The 19,117-nt window shown below is 30.0% G+C and overlaps 1 protein-coding gene and 2 long non-coding RNA genes across 4 annotated transcripts; 2 read left to right on the plus strand and 1 right to left on the minus strand.

The window, feature by feature from the left end:
- Positions 1-1,018: 1,018 nt before the first annotated feature.
- LOC8260632 (putative disease resistance protein RGA1) lies at positions 1,019-5,343 on the minus strand. Of its 2 annotated transcripts, XM_002529578.4 has the most exons (3): positions 5,168-5,343; positions 2,480-5,080; positions 1,019-1,600 (listed from the first exon to the last, which is right to left on the minus strand). In XM_002529578.4, exons 1-2 carry the CDS (start codon positions 5,195-5,197, stop codon positions 2,495-2,497), a joined length of 2,616 nt encoding a protein of 871 aa, XP_002529624.3. In that variant the 5' UTR covers positions 5,198-5,343; the 3' UTR covers positions 1,019-1,600; positions 2,480-2,494. The 2 variants fall into 2 exon arrangements, with proteins under 2 accessions (XP_002529624.3, XP_025014959.2); XM_025159191.2 differs by lacking the exon at positions 1,019-1,600 and having other exon boundaries at positions 2,245-5,080; positions 5,168-5,342.
- A 2,412-nt stretch (positions 5,344-7,755) lies between these two features.
- Positions 7,756-9,902, plus strand: LOC125371308. Its single transcript, XR_007217610.1, has 2 exons — positions 7,756-8,796; positions 9,692-9,902. It is a non-coding gene; the product is annotated as an uncharacterized LOC125371308 (long non-coding RNA).
- Positions 9,903-15,060: 5,158 nt separating this feature from the next.
- On the plus strand, positions 15,061-18,014 carry LOC112536441. Its single transcript, XR_003080461.2, has 2 exons — positions 15,061-16,173; positions 17,618-18,014. It is a non-coding gene; the product is annotated as an uncharacterized LOC112536441 (long non-coding RNA).
- The last annotated feature ends 1,103 nt before the right edge of the window (positions 18,015-19,117 follow it).

Consider the following 19,117-nt stretch of genomic DNA (forward strand, 5'->3'; position numbering starts at 1 on the left):
ACGTAAGACCAGATGAGGTTACCTTTGTTGATCTGTTGAATGCTTGTACCCACGTAGGACTTGTTGGAAAGGACATTTCTGTTTTGATATGATGACTCAGATTTAGCATTATGGATGCTTGATAGATATTCTTGGTTGTGCTGGAAGGTTTGAAGAAGCCTTCGAAGTTGTGAGGGAATTGAAAAATGAATCAAAAAATGGATTCTATGGAGTAATGTTAGCAAATATATATGGCGAACTAGCAAAATGGGATGAGGTTCACAAAGAAAGATGTCAGAATGCTTACAAGATATGTTGCAGTTGGATTGATGTTGATAATGAAGTATACCAGTCTACTCTGTTGGCAACACACATCCTATATCGGAGGAGATATACAAGATATTGGAAAATCTAAGGCTTGTAGTGGCTTGAGGATTTGTTAAACTCCAGACAATGGCTGGCTTACTGTTATGCGTGGTTGGAAACAAAGAGTTGTCTAATATTGTTTTATTTCTGAATCAGAAACTAAACTTGCTTGTTATATGACTATCCTCAAACACATATTGAGGACGGGGCTCACCATTTTGTTGCAGAAAATATGTCCTCCTTTCCCGAAATGAACAAACTGAAAAAATACTGTCTTCTCCTTTCCTACTTTTGATGGAAGAGATTCTTCATTTGAGACAAGTTTATCTTTAACCTGGATAAGCAGATTTGTACGTAAGTATTAAACTACTATATACACTACAGAGCTGTGTGAAAAATCTTTGAGATTGTCGAGCCTGTAACTTTATATTTGTTGATGGGATGCTTTGATCCAAGTACCCGAGTCATAGATGAGGTCAGGAATTACTAAAGTCAAGTTCATCTGAGGTAAACTAGAGGAAGTCTGCAGTCTTTGGAATAAAGGTAAGACAATAGCCTGAGAACTCAGCTCTGTCCCCTTAGCATTTGTCAGGAAAAGTATTGGTAATAAAACAGAAGCTTTTTAGAACTTTACAATCTTTTTTATGGCATTCACAGAATGATCACTTGACAGTTGACAAATTAATCTTATCTTAGTTTATGAAGCTCTGCAGTCATTACATGAACAACACAGTGAAGAATAAACAGAACGCAAGCTACAAGATGATAAAAGCCTTTCTTTTATTCTACCGGATACAATTGACTTGTCTTAAAAGCTTGTTTATCTATCATAACAGTTCTTCGCATTGAAAAGATTTACAGCTCTGGTTCTGTCAGTACTTTTTTGAACTTAATTAGTTCAGGTTGCAATCTGCAAAGCGAACAACCCTATGACCGCTTGATCTTATCAGTAAACAATTTGTTGAAAGACAATGTGAGAACACCAGTCGAGCTTAGCTTTCGCTGAAAGGCCAAATCTGTATTGTCTTGTTTAGCAACCTAAATTGTCTATAGATTTTGCTACATGATCTCTCCATCCTATGCCAGTGATCATCTTTCTTCTCTTCCTCCCTTCACTCACCCTTAACGTTAACTTTATTCTCCAACATCACAATCTTCAGCTCCTCCTGCAACCCAGGAATATCCAGCATGGTAGCATGACCCTCAAGGGTTTCTCTCCAGTCTACTAGAGAGGGCACCGTACTATCCTTCATGCCTGTCATTTCCAATTTAAACTCTAAATCGGTCAGGAAAGTTGTTTCGTCAGAAATCAGTAGCAGATTTCAAAGACAATAAGAAACGCCCAGTAGCACTTTGTCCCATTTTACTATTTCTCCTAAGAATATCAGTTGGAAAAATCACAAATAACAAGAAGGGTGAGGTTCAGAATATAGTCTAACACTTAAATCTTTCTGCAATAGTTTCACATGCATAGAAACTATTTGCCCCTTACTTGTTGCCACTGATGGCTCCGACCAATATATCATAACCAATTTATTGTATATATCAGCTCTAACAATATCGAGCGATTTATTAGAAGCAGAAACAAAAAACAAGATATGGAGAATTACTTGATATAACTGGCACTATTGTTGTAGCTGTCTTTAGTATTAGCACAACACAGCTTTGCAACAGCAATTATTATTGAAGCATTCAACCTTATCTCTCTGAAAACCTTGGGTTTCCTTATCACTCCATTGGCTCACACTACAGTTATTGTGCTAATATTTGACATCCAGGGAAAGGACAATTTTATACACTCTATAAATTAATAGGAATATCATTAGTGCTTCCACAAGCAGTTTCCATGTTCATGTTTTACACTTTATCTCCTGGATATAAGGATGACAATTTTAGAGGTAGGCAACTGATAGATAATCCTCTTACTTAACCCAAATATTAACCAGAAGGAAGTATACATAAATTCTTTTGTTTCTTACTACTTACATTTGTTACAAATTTTGAACTGAAATAAAATGAAATGAGAACAGAATCGAATAGAATAGAAAAGTGGTTTAAAGAAAAGAAAAATGAAGCTATTCTTCTAGCAAATGGGGTTTCATATAATTGGATGATAAGGCTAGATTAAACGTACATGACAATAAGTTGATTAAATTTTGATGCCATCAAGATAGATCTCTGAAACATGAGCAATCTGGGGCCAATCTTTTCCTGTTTCTGGATTGCAACTTTCAGCTAATGCAGGACAATCTTCAACTGTTAATTTTCTCAGGGAAGTAAGTCGATGCAACCCTATTGGCAGAGATGATAATCCAGGGCAACCCAAAATGTCAAGCTTCTGGAGTGATATGAAATCTTGCAGCCACTCTGGCAACATTACTAAGTTATGACATCGCCAAATAGCTATGGACTCTAAGCTGCAAGCAGACCATTGAAGAAGCCACCTGGGCAAAGCCACCAACAGTGGTAATTCATGAAGTGATAGCGTTTTAAGCTTGAACCCACAATGTTCATTGTCTACCACATCGCCATCAATCAGTAAATCAAGGTTTTCACATGTTGCAATGGTTAGATTCTCCAATGCAGTTAGATATTTTATATCATGTGGCAAATAGATCAAGTTTCTACAGCCACCAACTACTAATGTCCGAAGGGCTATCAGATTCAGACCTATCATATCGTCAAACAGATGTTCCAGGTTGCCACAGCCTCCTATTCCCAAAGTCCGAAGAGATTGCAAACACCCTATCCTGCTACTTGGCAAAAACCTCAATTTAGCAGTTATCCACAAAAAACTCAGGCTAATCATGCACTTCATATTTCTGGGAAGACCTTCAAGTTCCTCACATCCAGAAAGTATCAGGGTCTGCAAACTTTGTAAATTGCAAATGGAACTAGGCAGTCTCCTGATTTTTACATTGTTAGTTAAATCAAGATATCTCAGATGCTTCAGCGTGCCAATGCTTCTTGGTAATACCTCGAAGGTAGACCAAGCCAGATCAAGCACACGTAAATTCTGGAAGCCAGAGATGCATACCTGAGCCAAGGATTTTGATACACCTGCAATGAGAATGGTTTGCACATGATCCAAGTCATGGAAAAGTTTACGAGGATCTTTGCTTAGCACCTCAGGATCAAAAAATGTCAGATGCCTAACTCTCTTGCATGAGTAATGCCTACCAGACTTGAGAATTAAGCTCTCTCTTTGTGCTACTGATTGCGCAAGATCGTGAACAAGATCATGCATTTTAAATACAAAATAAAAGGAGCAGTCCTCAATATCTTGAAAGAAGCATCGCGAGAATAACTCCTTCAAGTACTTGAGACCAAGATATTCTGGTAGTTGAACTTGGTCAGGTGATTGAAGAAGTCCATGAGCCATCCAGAATTGGATCAACTTCAAACTGTTGAATTCATAATCCTTGGGAAAAACTGAACAAGAAGCAAAACATTGTTTCAGATATGAAGGTAGTTGCTGATAACTTATTCTGAGAGCAGGTAATATATCATTTGGATTTTGATCTAATTCCCATATATCACTCTCTTTCACAAGATTCCAGTCAGCTTCATCAGTCTTCAAAAATAGTTGGGTCCCCACTGTCCTCACAGCCAGTGGAACCCCTCCACATTTTTTCACAATTTCACTACCTATTTTCACCAGGTTCGGATACAGTTTCTCTTGCCCTTCATTAAATGCACATCTGAGGAACAATGACAAACATTTATCATCAGGAAGACCTGACAAGTTGTATGCTGGTGCAGTGCCTACAATTGAAGCAACTACTTTGCTCCTTGTAGTCACCATGATTTTACTTCCATAAGCACATCCCCTCAACAATTCTTTCAGTTCATTCCATTTCGTGCGGTCATCATTCCAGACATCATCCAAGACAAGAAAATACTTTTTCTCAGATATTTGTTCTCGCATAACCCTTTGCAGTTGGTCTACTTCCAAGCTGCTATAGTTTTCGCCGAATGTTGTGCTGTTGATAGCAGACTTGATGATCTTTTCCATCAATTTCTTTATATTAAAGTCATCTGAAACACATATCCACATTTTCAACTCAAAATATCTTTCTACTCTCTCATCATTATAGACCAACTTAGCAAGTGCAGTTTTTCCCAAGCCTCCGATTCCGACTATGGGAATAACAGAAAGGCTTTCACCATTACTAGGGTTCTCCGTTAGATGTTCTATAATGATTTCTTTATCTGCCTCCCTTCCAATGACATCTTCAGCATGCACAAAAGAGTGAGTCATCTCTCTCTCCCTAATCTCAACACTCGTATCATGTACCCCTTCAGTTAACTCAAAACTAGACTTGATGGATGCTATTTCAACTATCCTCTCCCTGATTTTCTTTATTTTATGGCCCATTCTCAAACGAAATGCTACTGGATTGGAACTTGAAAAGAAGCCACGTACCTTTCTGCTGGTGCTCCCCTGATTTGCTGCTACTTGCCTCCGTAAAGCTTCGCATTCGAAATCGTCCAGTACATCCTCAGCAGCACAAAGAACATCCCTGAGCTTTCCAAGCCAATCTTGGATCCTGTGGTTTTTCACCTGCTTCTGCTCAGCGTCCAGCAGCACGGCTTTGATGGTAGACAATACCTCCTCAAGCTTTTCACAATCGGCTTCAAGTCCCCATGCCAAGATAACTTCTTGGACAGCAAGAGAACCTAACTTCTTCAAAACACTTTCTGCAATGTTGTACATGAAAATTTCTGCCATTCTCTTTGAAAGAAAAATTAGAAGTGATTGTTAGCTGTGAATTTTGCTTAGGAGAAGAAAGAAAAATCAAAGGATGGTCCAAGAAATTACATGATGCATTGCCAAGAAATTATGCTTCATTTTCCTGGGTCAACGCCTCAGATGAACCTAAAAAATTGCAATAGTAGTGGGTATATTTTATGTATTATATAATACTGAGAAAACAAAGATTAATCTACCAGTGTAAAAGCTGACAACAATAAGAACTCATTGTAGCCAACGGTGCATCTCATGCCTTAAATAATATTCTATAGAATTTTCATAAAAAAAAAAAAAAAAGATAATAGTAGTATTGGTAAGATTCATTAATCCAGTTTTTTATTAATTTAATAAAATTTAATAGAAAAAATAATAAATAATAGTAGTATAAGGACTCTATATGAAATTATAAGATTATTAACAAAAAAATAATTAGAATTTTATTTTAAAAATATAATAAAAAATTAAATACCAAACTTAATACATTGAATACTAATTTTACTTTTATATATATATGGAGGAAAAGAAATGAAAAAAACAAAAGTAATATGCCATGCATTAATTAATAGTAAAAGTAATTTTAGTTCAAATTCTTATACAAGAAAATACCTTAGATTTTTGTTCTTGAAAGAAAAATAAAAATTATAAGCATTAAATTATTAAAGGTTTATAGTATAATAGATATTTGATATGTTGAATTCATGATTAGGTTGGATTTAAATTTTATCTTATAAAATTATATAAATTTTTCATATTCATTCGTCTAGATTAATGATTATTTTATTATTTACTATGTGAAAATTAACAAGTCTAATTACTGTTAGATAAAAAATATTTTTATTTTCATTTAATGGATTAGAAGTATTTAAATAGAAAATAATTACCTATAAGTCTAGCTACTTAAGTAAAATTAAATAATCAATCTCAACTATAATTTAATTTATAAATATATAATTTAATTATCGAGAACAATTACAGAAACAAATATAGATATATTATATTATTTTATAAAAAATTATAATCAAGATAAAACTAGTAAAGTGATTGTGTAATAAATTTACATGTTCTTACAATCTAGACTTTTCATATCACTAAAAATTAAACAATTGATATTTAATAAATAAAAACTAATTTTTTTAAGAGAAATAAAATCTATTTAATTAAATACCAATGAATTTATATTTTGACTAGCATAAAAAGTTTTAGTTTCTAAATTGAACAAATATGTGGATATTGACCATTAGAAAGATTACATGATCAATCTAAAGTTTGAGAAGATAATTAAATCACTTAATAATTTACATAAAATCTTATATTTATTTTGTCTAAAAATAAAAAAATTGAGTTAATATTTTAGAATGTTGACTCAACCATAGATTTTACATAAAATAGATAAAATCATAGAAACTCTTTCAGTTTGTGCATTAAGAATTGGTATCAAGTGGACTATATATATATGGAAACTGTTTCGATTTATGTATAATTTTTTTATTGTGAAATATCACCAGATGAACTGTTTCTGTTTACACATTGCAAAAAAGTATGAAAGGATTACCCTGTAGGGTATATTATCATAAGTAATATAGATAAATAAAGAATATACAATATATTTATGTGAGATGAATATTAATCTAGGATATTATTATTATTTAAATTGAATGAATCATATTCACCAAACAAACATATAATGAGATGCTTGGAGAAATAAAATTTCCATTTTGGGTAATAATGTATTAACTTATTGATGATAAATTATTAATATTAGTATAAATTTAATTTGAATTATGAGAACATTGAGTTTAATTATTTAGAAACTTAAAATTATCTCAATTAAGCAGTATGGATATAAATGGATTAATTAGTTGTTAAAAAATAAAATTTATATGAATTAATTATAATTTCAGAATTATGTAATTTTTATATTAATAATATTTATTATTCTAAATTTAGTAGCTATTTTATTTTTAATTATAAATAAATTTAATGATTAATATTTACGATGCAACGTAACTGAGTAAAAAACTAGTTATATAAAATATTCCATCCTTGAAGAAAGTCAGCATCGTGGTTAGACCGGACCACCTTTGAAATGGACCTGAACTAATCATAAACCGTAAATTCAGTCTCTTAAGAGTTTATAGAGGATTGAGTTCAGATCCTTTTCTTTTAGAATTTAATTAATTTAAAATTAAACTCTGGTTCCAGATTTGAAGTATCATCATTGTGTATTTTCTATAGGTTTATAAAAGCAGTGACAGCGAAAGAACTGAAGAAAAAAAAACGATACAAGGAACGAGCATTTGGGTATTTCAAATTTAGAAAAAGTTATTTGAATGAAGGCATGCAGAAACTCAATATTAAATTCTTTTTTTTAAAGAAAAAAAATAATAAATCACTCTTTTGCTCTCACTGCTGAGTCCTAATATTATGACAACCAATTGGAGACAAGTAAATGATAGGACCAAAGTAGGGTTAATATCTGTAATAATCGTGAACTTAAATTTAATTGTTTTAATTTTTATTAGAGATAATTTTAAAATTTTTTAAATTAAATATTATATTAAATTTTAATGAGTTAATTATTTAATATATATAAATAAATAATAAATAATAATACTAGTTAAGTCAAGATAGCAACTTTTTAGAGGGGAGATTGATTTACATTTTTCTATCGTTTATTATTAAAAAAAATAATAATAAATATTTTTTCCCTCCCTCCTTTTCTCTCTCTCTCTCACCCTCTTCTCTCTTCTCCTTCTCCTTACCCCCCCATTTCTGCTTCGTCGGCGCCGTCTCTTTCTCCTTCCCCTTCATCGTTCCTCACTACAACAAGAATGAAAAGTCGACTCACCTCATTGCTGCCGCCAAAACAGCCTCCTGTCGGTGTCTCTTCGCCGATCTGATGCCGAAAATGGACTCTTGGACCCCGAACCTCAAGGCAGCCTTCCCCGCTCATTTCCCTCCGCCGGCAGTAGTGGGTGAGCCTCGCCGAAGCCGAAACTTTCCAGCCCCGATCCGGTGACTTCCGGCTAGTTTCAGGCGAAGACATTTGCATATTTGGACTCCCCGCAACTCAAACTTCGCGTAGGCGCTTCCGGATCCGAAACCGGACATCATTGGCGGTACCAGCTTCCAAAGCCTGGTGTTTTGTGGACGAGCTATTCAGACTTTGAAAATTATTTTAGAATTATTAGACAGTATTTGTTGTATTAATTATTAGTTATAATTAAGTAATTAAATTATTTAATTAATTAATAGCCTGATTTTAGAATTACTGCAGATTAATTACAAAATGAGTTAACATTCTGTTATGTAAATATTTGTATAATGTATCATGAAATAGGATTATTTTGCCGGACTGATAATTTTTATATTGTAATTTGGGTTATATTGCAGAGTCGGAAAAATAATGCAGTTTTGGTGGCTTGACTCCCGTTAAGTATTTATAAAATATTTAAAATTTTTCTAGCAGGTTCTGGACCTATTATACGGGGATACACGTCCATATTTTAAGGGAAATTTTGCCGAATTTTCGATAGAATTTCCGAATCAGTGTTTCTTACACAGTATAATCTAAGAGTCTAAACCTACGAGAGATTATGAATATCTTATTAATTGAATTATTTTCATGAATAGCTAATTCGTCCGTTTAGCCAACTCTACCCGAGGTGTAGGAGCAGACTGCGGAGTGCCGCATAACTGTGAGTTAAAATCATACATATCTTTTATACATGTGGCATGCCAAATTTTTATATAACAATTTTGATTAATAATTATTACATATATTATTATTATCGTGTGTATATATATATATATATATATATCATGGTGATTCTTATTCTATATTTAATTAATTAATCTTATAGATATAAATTATTTATTTATTATTTATTCAATTGATTGATTTATAGACTTTAGATTAGTTATTTATTATTCATCTAAATAATCATTTTATGGAATCAATTATCTATTTACTAATTATTTAATTAATTAAATTTATAACTACAAATTATGTGTTGTTCAATATTATTTAATAAGTTGAGAAATAATAGTTAAGTTGCTTGCTATTTATATATCATTTTCTGCAGTGTTAATGTTATGATTGCATATTGACTTATGATGAAACATCAGTAGAACATGCTATCTGATAGGTTACATTATGACCCCGTGCGCACCGATATTAATTAGAGACAGGTAGTAAAAGAATATTTTTAAAATTTGCTCTGGTTGAGTATAACTCTTTTAGCTGTGAGAATTGATTGCTGGAGAAAAGGTCCATGATCGAGCATTATTCTCTAGGCGCCAATTATATTGGGAACCAAGTAACCAGACTGGATTTAAGGTCCTTGGTTGAGCTTTGCTCTCTAGGCATCAGTCCTATTAGAATAAGAGAGTCGAAAGGCTAGTATTGAAGTTAGAATTCTATTGAAGTGATCGTCCCTTATTAGTTAAAATTTAGTTATTTTAAATTATGATTTTGTGATATTCCATTTTATTTTATCAACCATTATATACGTACATTTTTTGCTGTTTTACTTCAGATATATGATTTTAACTCACTCCCAATACTGATAGCCTCAATTTTAAATTTTTCAGGTGACAGCTAGGTTCTCCGTCGACTTTCTTTTTTACAGTCCAACTTCATTTTCTCTTTCGGTCCTATTGTAATTAAATCTTAACTTTTGTATTTTAAATTATTTAGAATTGTAGACTTTCTGCAGTAGTGTACTTGGTATCTTATATTTTAATTTAGTCTGTTAAAAGTTATGGGATACTTACTAGTAATCTAGCTGAAAGATTAATTTAATTCTGTGCAGATCTATGAGTGAAATGTTGGTTTGTTTTAATAGTATATAATTATGTATGCATTTATTTGGATCTTTGGCTAATTAGACTTGCTTCGAGTTTCGGTGGTCTTAAATCTACTCATTCTCTAGCGCCGTCACAGGCCTAAAGATCGAGTCCTGACATCAAATTGAAATTACTAGAAAAATTTAATATTTCAAACATTGATAAATGTTTGACTTTGCTTGATTTGGTGTGCAGTGATATATGTAACATGTATAGTTCTCCTTCTATATCCAAATATTGTTATTTGCACATATTATAATGAAAAGATGAAATGTTAGATAAATTTAGAATATAAAAAAAAAAATCAATGAGAATTAAAAAACAACTAAAATGATATTAAAAAAAAAATTGAATATCTTTTGTTATTTTTCTAAATATATATTTTCTTTTAAGTGGAATTAAGGCTAGGTCATAATAGAGCTGAAACCCAAACCACCTTTGGACCTGAAACTTGGACCGAGTACACAAGGCCCACCTTTGAGTGAAGCTCATACCAATAGAAGAAAAATGGTAGCCTTTGAGAAATTTCCGAGCAAATATTGTGCAGTAAATTATATCGTGGATGTGGATCCGGATATACTGGGCATTATGTACCCGACGTTCATAATATAGTCATTTCATTTGAATGAAGAAGGTAAATTTTAAAATACACGGGTGAGAGTTTCAATTTAAATATAACGCTTTACTTATTATTGTTAATTTAATAATAAATTTATTTTTAAAATAGAATATATCCAATTTGTAGTACAATAAACTTTATATTATTAACAAATAAATATACAAGTTTATCAATCAATCGCACACTTTTAAGAATGCTTATATCATGGATAAAGAGTCAATTTGTTCCATGAATTTATGTCCAAGAGTCAAATATACCCAATTTAAATTTATTAGCATATAGCTCCCTGAGCTTATATCCAAGATCAAATGCATCTAATTTAAATTTTCTCCGCAAATAACCGCTTGAACTTGTATGCAAGAGTCAAATACATCCAATTTAAAAATAATATTTATTTCATTAATTTACTGATACAATATCAGTGATGCGCTATAAAAGAGCGTATTTAATAAAATTTAAAGCTAAGATTTAATTGACCCAAAAATAACAAGTTATAGAGCAATTTGATTTATTTAATCTTTAGAAATTTAAAATTTAACTTATTTAATCTTTAAAAATTTAAAATTTGACTTATGTAATATTTGTCATTTTCGAATTAATTAAATTTAAATTTTAAATTTTACTAAATATGCTCTTGTACAGCGCATCACTAGATATTGTATCATCAAATTAATAAAATAAATATTATTTTTAATTTTTATATTTTAATTAAAACATGAAAATCTAATGCTATTTTATCTTTTTTAAATTAAATTGAATGTATTTGATCATTGGACACAAGTTCGAAAAGCTATTTACTGATTTTAAAGTTGATGTATTTGATATTTGCATATAAATTCAGGAGGCTATTTATTGAAAAAATTTAAATAAAGAGGAGCAAGCAACCTTATCTAACAGGGATCATTCCATTACTAAAATATTATCATTTTAAGTACATAAATTAATTTTTTTCTTTTCTTAATTTTAGAGTTTCATTAATTTTATGTGTTTAAACGACAATGTTTTAATAGTAAGAGTGCTTACTCAATTCCTCCTTTTATTATTGTTGTTGGAGTTCACGCTACTTCAACAAATTTTGTTGATAATTTTACTAAAAATTAACATGAAAATCAATGTTAAAAATTGATGCTAAAATTAAAAATTTAAATAATACAATATACTATATTTGATAATAAATGTAAAATTTAAGATTTTTTTAGTAATTGAGTCTATTAAATCTTAGATTTTCTAAACCATTCTGATCTTAAAGTATAGTAAATTAGAGGTCTAAATTCTAATTTTATATTGCCTATTATTTCTGTCCTCTTGTTTTAGGTCGTTCAAAACTTCAAATACTGTTGAGTGAAAGAAATAATTTTCTAAAAAGATCTTAATGAAATGACGATTACTTTATATATCTTGTAAAATGTATTAAAACCAGGGTACAAATACCGAAATATTAAACAAAATATTACCTCAAGAAATTATAGCGTAAAAATTAAAAGGCATAGTCGAATTTTATATATATACACAGAAGCACTGCTAATAATATGAGATGATGCCTCGAAATCATTCTATATATTTGTAATCAAACAAAAATAAGATCTCTATGAATACAATTGCAACAATAGATTCAGAGATGTCAATAGATAATAGCATGCGATTCACTGAAAATAAATTGGAATATTATCAGAATGCATCGTTTATTAATGTGTTGCACGACCGTTATTATTACTTCGATTATGATAAAATATGAAATTTATAAAAGATCTAAATATGTGAATAACTAATCTCTGAACAACTTTTAAAGTCTTTCGGGCAATTCCATCTATAAACTAGTTTGCCTTGTCATATTCAACCTTTTCCAACCAAGATTAATATCACAAATTTTGTTAGAAGACCGAAATAGAAACATTGGGAAAACACTAATCCTACTAATAAGATAAGTATGACTTATTATAATTTTATAATTCTTTTAATCTGATGTCTTAGTTACATGTAAATTTTTACATAATATCTTAACTAAGAAATGTATGGTGTGGACATGTGTGGGTCAAATATTAGTTATAATTAGATAAATCACCCGTATGATGCTACGAGATAATATAAATATAACTAAATTTAGTGATATAAATTACTAATAATTGTATAATAATTTAAAATAGGAAAAAGTATATAAAAGAGTATTTTATAGTTTGAAGTTTTTATACTTAAAAGACTCTAATTCTTTTCGTGACAAAATAATACTTTGTAAATTTAGTTTTTTATATTTTTATTGCTTACAAATTGATATTTTTAGATTTTTATAATTTAATATTAGAGTAATACTCATTTTTAATAATAAAATTATTTATTAAGTAACATAGCGTATAATTAATTACATTAAATTCATGTTAAATAAAATTAATATATATTATAATTTTATTATGATAGTTGATTTCACGTTATTCCTCCATATCTCAATGCTATATCAGTTCTATTTCAACGCACATCCTTAAGTGAATCTCTCTGCCCGCTACTATACTTCTCCATGCAAAGCTTGGATTATACCCAATAGAAGCTTGTAGAAAAGAAACTCTTGGAAAATAGCGGGCACGCACAACTTGAGCTAAAAGTGTAGAATCATTGCTAAGGAGCCTCCATCCTTGCTTCCCTACCATTTGCTCAATTTAAACAAGTCCCTAAACCCTAACTACCATCTTTTTTGGACTTGCATAATTTCTCCTAAGAACACCAATGAATTCGTCTCTCATCCTTCTGTTGCCCCAAATTGGCAATAATAGAATCTATCTGTTTACAAACATCCAGGCAGAAATCTAAAAATATTAATTTGTAAGATAGTAAAAATATAAGAAAATTAAATTAAATGGTATTTTTTTATCACAAAAAATGCTATAATTTTCTAACCACAAGATATGTTTTTGTACTTTTAAAATATTTAGTACAAACATTTTTCAATAATTAATATAGAATATTAATTTGTAAGATAGTAAAAATATAAGAAAATTAAATTAAATGGTATTTTTTTATCACAAAAAATGCTATAATTTTCTAACCACAAGATATGTTTTTGTACTTTTAAAATATTTAGTACAAACATTTTTCAATAATTAATATAGATTAGGAATGACAGCAGGTAAGGTAATTGTCCTTTTAAGGATATCCGAACCCAATTAAAAGATACGTACCCAAACATGTTCTAAATCTGTTTAAAAAATTGTCCGATTACAATCCGTTTAAATTAAATAACTATTAAATATATTTATGAATATTTAAATAGATAGCGAGTACTATATCCGTTTATATAAATATTCAAGTAATTAAATAAACATCTTGTTACCAAACTCATTTACAATAATTAAAATTTTAAAATATATTAATAAAAATAAAAAATATAAACTAATTAAATTTAAATATTTAATACATTAATACAATTTAAATATAAATTTAATAAAATTTAAAATAATATTTTAAATAATAAAATATAATAAAATTTAATACAATTGAATTTGATTTGATATTCGAAAAGACCTGCCCTGTCATCCCTAACGTGGACATTTGGGGAATAGTGTTATTAGAGTGAAAGACTTTAATGGCCTTAACATAACGTCGTTTTACTTATGGTTAATGGCTAAAGCTTTGGCTATTCCAGTATTTTCATTATTTGTCTTTAAAATGGCCATGTTGCACTTATGTTTGGCTCGAGTGAAACGAATCTGGAATATCCAGTGGAGGGTATAACGGTAAAATGCTACACATGTGAAAGGGGACCCGCATACACTGCACTTTAAAAGACATTTCCACCCCTACGTGCTCAGCATTTTGCTCCCTCAATATCCATTTGCAGGAAGGAGGAAATATGGTGTGAACGTGTAAATCATTTTGTCAAAAATACTCTCATGGTGATGTAAGCCTTTCAATTTAATGAAATTGATTTCGCAACACTCCTCTTCTATCGGATTGGTATATGGATAGGAATAATGGCAATTTGTCTCCTAATAAATTTATCATATTACACTCGTCATTAAGATAAAATAAGAATAAAAAAGCACTTCACTTGATTAAGTTAAAAATAAAAGTATAATTATTAATTTGAGAAAATTCCAGCAAACTATTATGTGGTTTAATATATTCATTTTAAGGTCTGTAATTTTTTTTGATATTTCTTGAATATGATCCTTAGTATATAACGACCAAATTATATAACACCATTAGCAAGTGCTAACGTGGTATCGTTATTTGTTAATGGTCAATATTCACATAATATTAAAATTTTAAAAAATAAATCACATTATCCTAAAGTAAAAATATTGTTAAATTACAAGATAATTTAATGAAGTTTTCCTATTAACTTTTAGGAAAAGATGCAATTTTGCCCTTAACGTTTGGTGCCATAAGCTGATTAGCCTTTAAACTAATTTTAAATGCAATCAAGTACTTAACCTATTGAAAACCTATATTATGAGCTCCTCTTTATTGTTAGAGATTTAACGGTGCTGAAATCTGTTAAATATGGCTGAAGTGGCAATGAACCTATCTTTATTTGTCCACGTGTAATAAGCTTTTTTCTTTTATTTTTCTTTTCCTTTTATTAGTTTTCATATGTAATTTAACGATTGTACAACCATATTCTCTCGTTTGAAATTCTTAAGCATATTTCATCATTTTATTCAAGGATCATTTCCTCAAGAGTTCTCTTCCCTCAAAATCTCAAATCAAAGCTCTAGATTTGTCATTCAATAACTTCAACCTTATCTCGTTGCCGTTACTTTCCAACGAATCCTGGTTAGCAAAAAATGCCATCATTGTCATTGGAGGCTTCTAATAGCTTAAAGCAGATGATCAAAGCTAAACTTATCTGGTTTTTCCTAGTCAATGCTAAAAAAACAGAATCATATATGTGAGAGCTCAATTAGTACCTAACTCTCCATTGTAATCAAGAATCTCAAGTGCAAAATCAAAGTAACAGGGGCTCAAAAGTCTCACAACCGATAGTAACACAATCATATGTGGGAGTAAACGCACGCAGGGTGTTTGTAATTATGTCTGAGAGAACACCATTTGAAAAAATCAATTTTGTTGGAGGCGTAAAGAGTTCTGGCGCAGAATTTGAATGATTAAAGGCTCTGACAGAGGAATTGAATTTGGGTCTAGATTTTATTGGCGGTTGAAGCATTAAGGAATCTCATTAACGTCGACGATAGAGACTAGATGCAGCGGCGAAATTGGGAAGGAGGAGAAGACGTCACAACTTGCAAGGAGGAGCCAACTCGTGACTCAACTGCGATTCCTACTGTTGCAGAAGAACTGGTAAGACAAGGATGACGATGTTGTCGTGGTTGTTGTTGCTTCAATGGCAACAGGGACTGGTTCAACAAAAATGAGCCAATTGATTCGATTTTATTTTATTTTTTAAGTGGATTTGATTTAGCTTGAAAGAGTACTGCTTATTTATGAGAAGGAAAGGGAAGAACAAAAGAACAAGAAAAGAAGGAAGGAAAGAAAAAGAACAAGGAATAAGGGAAGGGAAGAAGGAAAGAAAGAAAAAGAGAATTGAAGGTGATGTGTATTGAGTCCCATATTATTTTTGCCAACTCGGTTGCACTCGGCCAAGTGTATTGCCTCTCAGGTAAGTGTAACAAACGTTAACTCTATTTATAGTAAGAGGCTTAAAATATAAATTTCTAATAAGTTAAGTGCTTAATTGCATCTAAAATTAGGTTAAGGGTTAATTAGCTCCTGCTATCAAACATTAGGGGGTAAAAGTACACCTTTTTTCCTTACTTGTTATATTATCATAAACTATAACAAAAATTTAGTATTAATATTAAACAGTAAATCTGACTAGTGTAATATGACAAACTTTAACAGGTAAATTATAGTTATCCCTAATATTCATAACTCATAATAAGTTGTCTTGGGCCATATTGAATTGAGAAGTAGCTCTATTCCAAAAGAAGCAAATTAATTATAGAAGATTTATATGTGGTGGAGCAACATGCTGCTTGTTCACAAGGTCACTCAAGGTTCATTGATGGTACCACCTACCATGCATACTATCTGTCTGTTTAGATGGGGTTTTGCTATTGTCTTGGCAAACAAAATGACAATATGAGATGTTAGCATCAATGCCACTTCATTTTAATCATCATATAACCAAACCATTTTCATTTATATTAATAGGTCACTCTCAATAAACCCAAGTCTAATATATCCACTAGCTAACACCTGTAGTTTACTTTGCTTCTTATAATGGAAACATGTCACATTCCACTATTCTACTCTACACTCCAAATACATCATCTGATAGTTACCAATGATCAATAGTCTAATTGTGCATTTCTCACTGGATAACCAACACTTTCACCCCACAAAACACAAAATAATTATAATAATTATAATAATTATAATAATAAATTAACATCACAACTTTTTCTTTTGTTCTAGATAATATCAAAGCCTATTCTAAAGAAATTATGCAGCTTTAAGATTTGATCTTTTTTCCAATTGGTGGTGATTTTTACCCATTGCAAAATTTGCGACCCAGACATTGTCCTAATTTACCCTAAATCCCAATTCACTCGATTTGACAAGTCAAGGATGTGAACAAGTTTGATAAAAGAAAAATATGAATAAATAAATAAATAACTTTCAAATTTTTTATTTATTATAAGATTAATAAATAAATATATTATTAAAAAACAATCATTCTTTTATTTCATTAATATTCGGAGCATGAATTCCTTTCTAATTCTCTAAAATAAAAATAACAAATAATTGAATTTATCATAAATAATTTAAATTTTTTTAAAATTTAATAGAATCTTTTAACATTTACGACAATCTATAAACAATAATACTAATCCCACGATTCAAATAGTATTACTTATATCTATTAAATAAAATAAGCAAAATGTCCATTCTCAATTCACTTAAATTCAATGACTTAAACCCTTTTTTTTATTAATTTTCAATCCCTAGTCTTAAATCAATTTCATTCGTTGCATTATGTTCATTTTTTTTTGAAGCACGAAACAGAACTTTAATAGAACATGTTTTATGACTTAATGCAGGGGATAATAGCTGATTAATCATTAATGACATCTTTCGCAAGATAATATTAATTTATCACGTGAGACGTGGGCATCTTGAAAAACAGAAAAATCCAAGAATGGGGAAGTACACGTGGCGAAAATCTGGTGGTATTAGGTCACCGTCTGCATGGAAGAAAACATACGTAGGTTCCGGTGATGGGGGCCTTATCGGAGTGACATAGTGCCACGTGTTCTCGATCCACAGTGTTTTTTTTTTTTTGATTGATACCCTACGACGCGTGTGTATTGTGTGACTGGTTCTCCACCACTACCTAATTTTTGTGGGGTCTCTGATAGATTGTCCTTTTGGCCGACACTTCTCACCAAAATGGAAAAGTTTATTTTATATATAAATATAACCCCTTTTTGCACGCCAGTCCTCAGAGTTTTCGTTATATAACCATAGATCCAAAACTATCTAATTTTTGCATTTTCTTGCCAACACTCTTTCAATGAATTTACTTTTAACATTAGATCAACCAAAATATAAACTATTTTGAATTTAGATGAATTCTCCTAAGGGTAATGTAGTAAAGAAATCTAGTTTCAATAGGATCCGATGAGCTAAATTCTATTTATAGATCAGTAATTAAATAATTAAGTATAAAAAAAATTGAATGTCTGAGTACTTATAAGCTTAACTCCTATCAAATATTGATTAACTAAATAATTCTTTCTTAAAATATAAGAGAGTTGAAAAGAAATGGGTGTCTTGTTTGATGAAGTATTAAAGATATGAAAATATGGTAATAGAGAAGAACTTATTAATATTTATTTATACTCTTTGTTTATATCATTTATTAATTTGCTTCAAACCATTTAATATCTTTGTAGAAAAGGAAAATATTGTTGGTCATCTAGTATATTTACACTAGTAGAGCTGAATAGAATACCAATTAGAATTGCAAACAAATTGAGTCAAGTCCAATTTCATTTTTCTCAACACAAGTCCTTTTATAAAATGAGTTCTAAGTTTAATCTTGAATTATTTCATATCTTACACTTCTATATTATATGAATTATATATATATATATTAATGAGAGCATATAAAAAACTTAGAAGCTTAATTAAAATAAAAGATCAAAAATTCAAAACTCGCTTTAATAGTTTTAATTTGATCAAGTAAAATTAGATGATTCAAGCATAAAATTTTTTATATAGTTATATTTTTATGACAATATTATTTTTGTTTATTTATTATTAATATATTAAATAATTTTAGTCTTCAAACATATGCCAGTATATAATTATGTATAGCCTTATGAAGTTGGTTTCATATAATCTATATATATATTAATTTCTGAGATTTAAATTTTTTTTGATATATGTCTCTTCTTTATACATATAGAATTTTTATTTTGACATGTTTATTTATTTTTGAGTCATGAGATTTAAGTTTACGTATAATCTTTGTGGTTTTTTATTAATTTATTGATTAATAAATTATATTTGTAATTAAATATTGATTCTAATTCTAA

This window comes from Ricinus communis, chromosome 10, assembly GCF_019578655.1.
Source record: "Ricinus communis isolate WT05 ecotype wild-type chromosome 10, ASM1957865v1, whole genome shotgun sequence".
In the NCBI taxonomy this organism is placed as follows: Eukaryota; Viridiplantae; Streptophyta; class Magnoliopsida; order Malpighiales; family Euphorbiaceae; genus Ricinus; species Ricinus communis.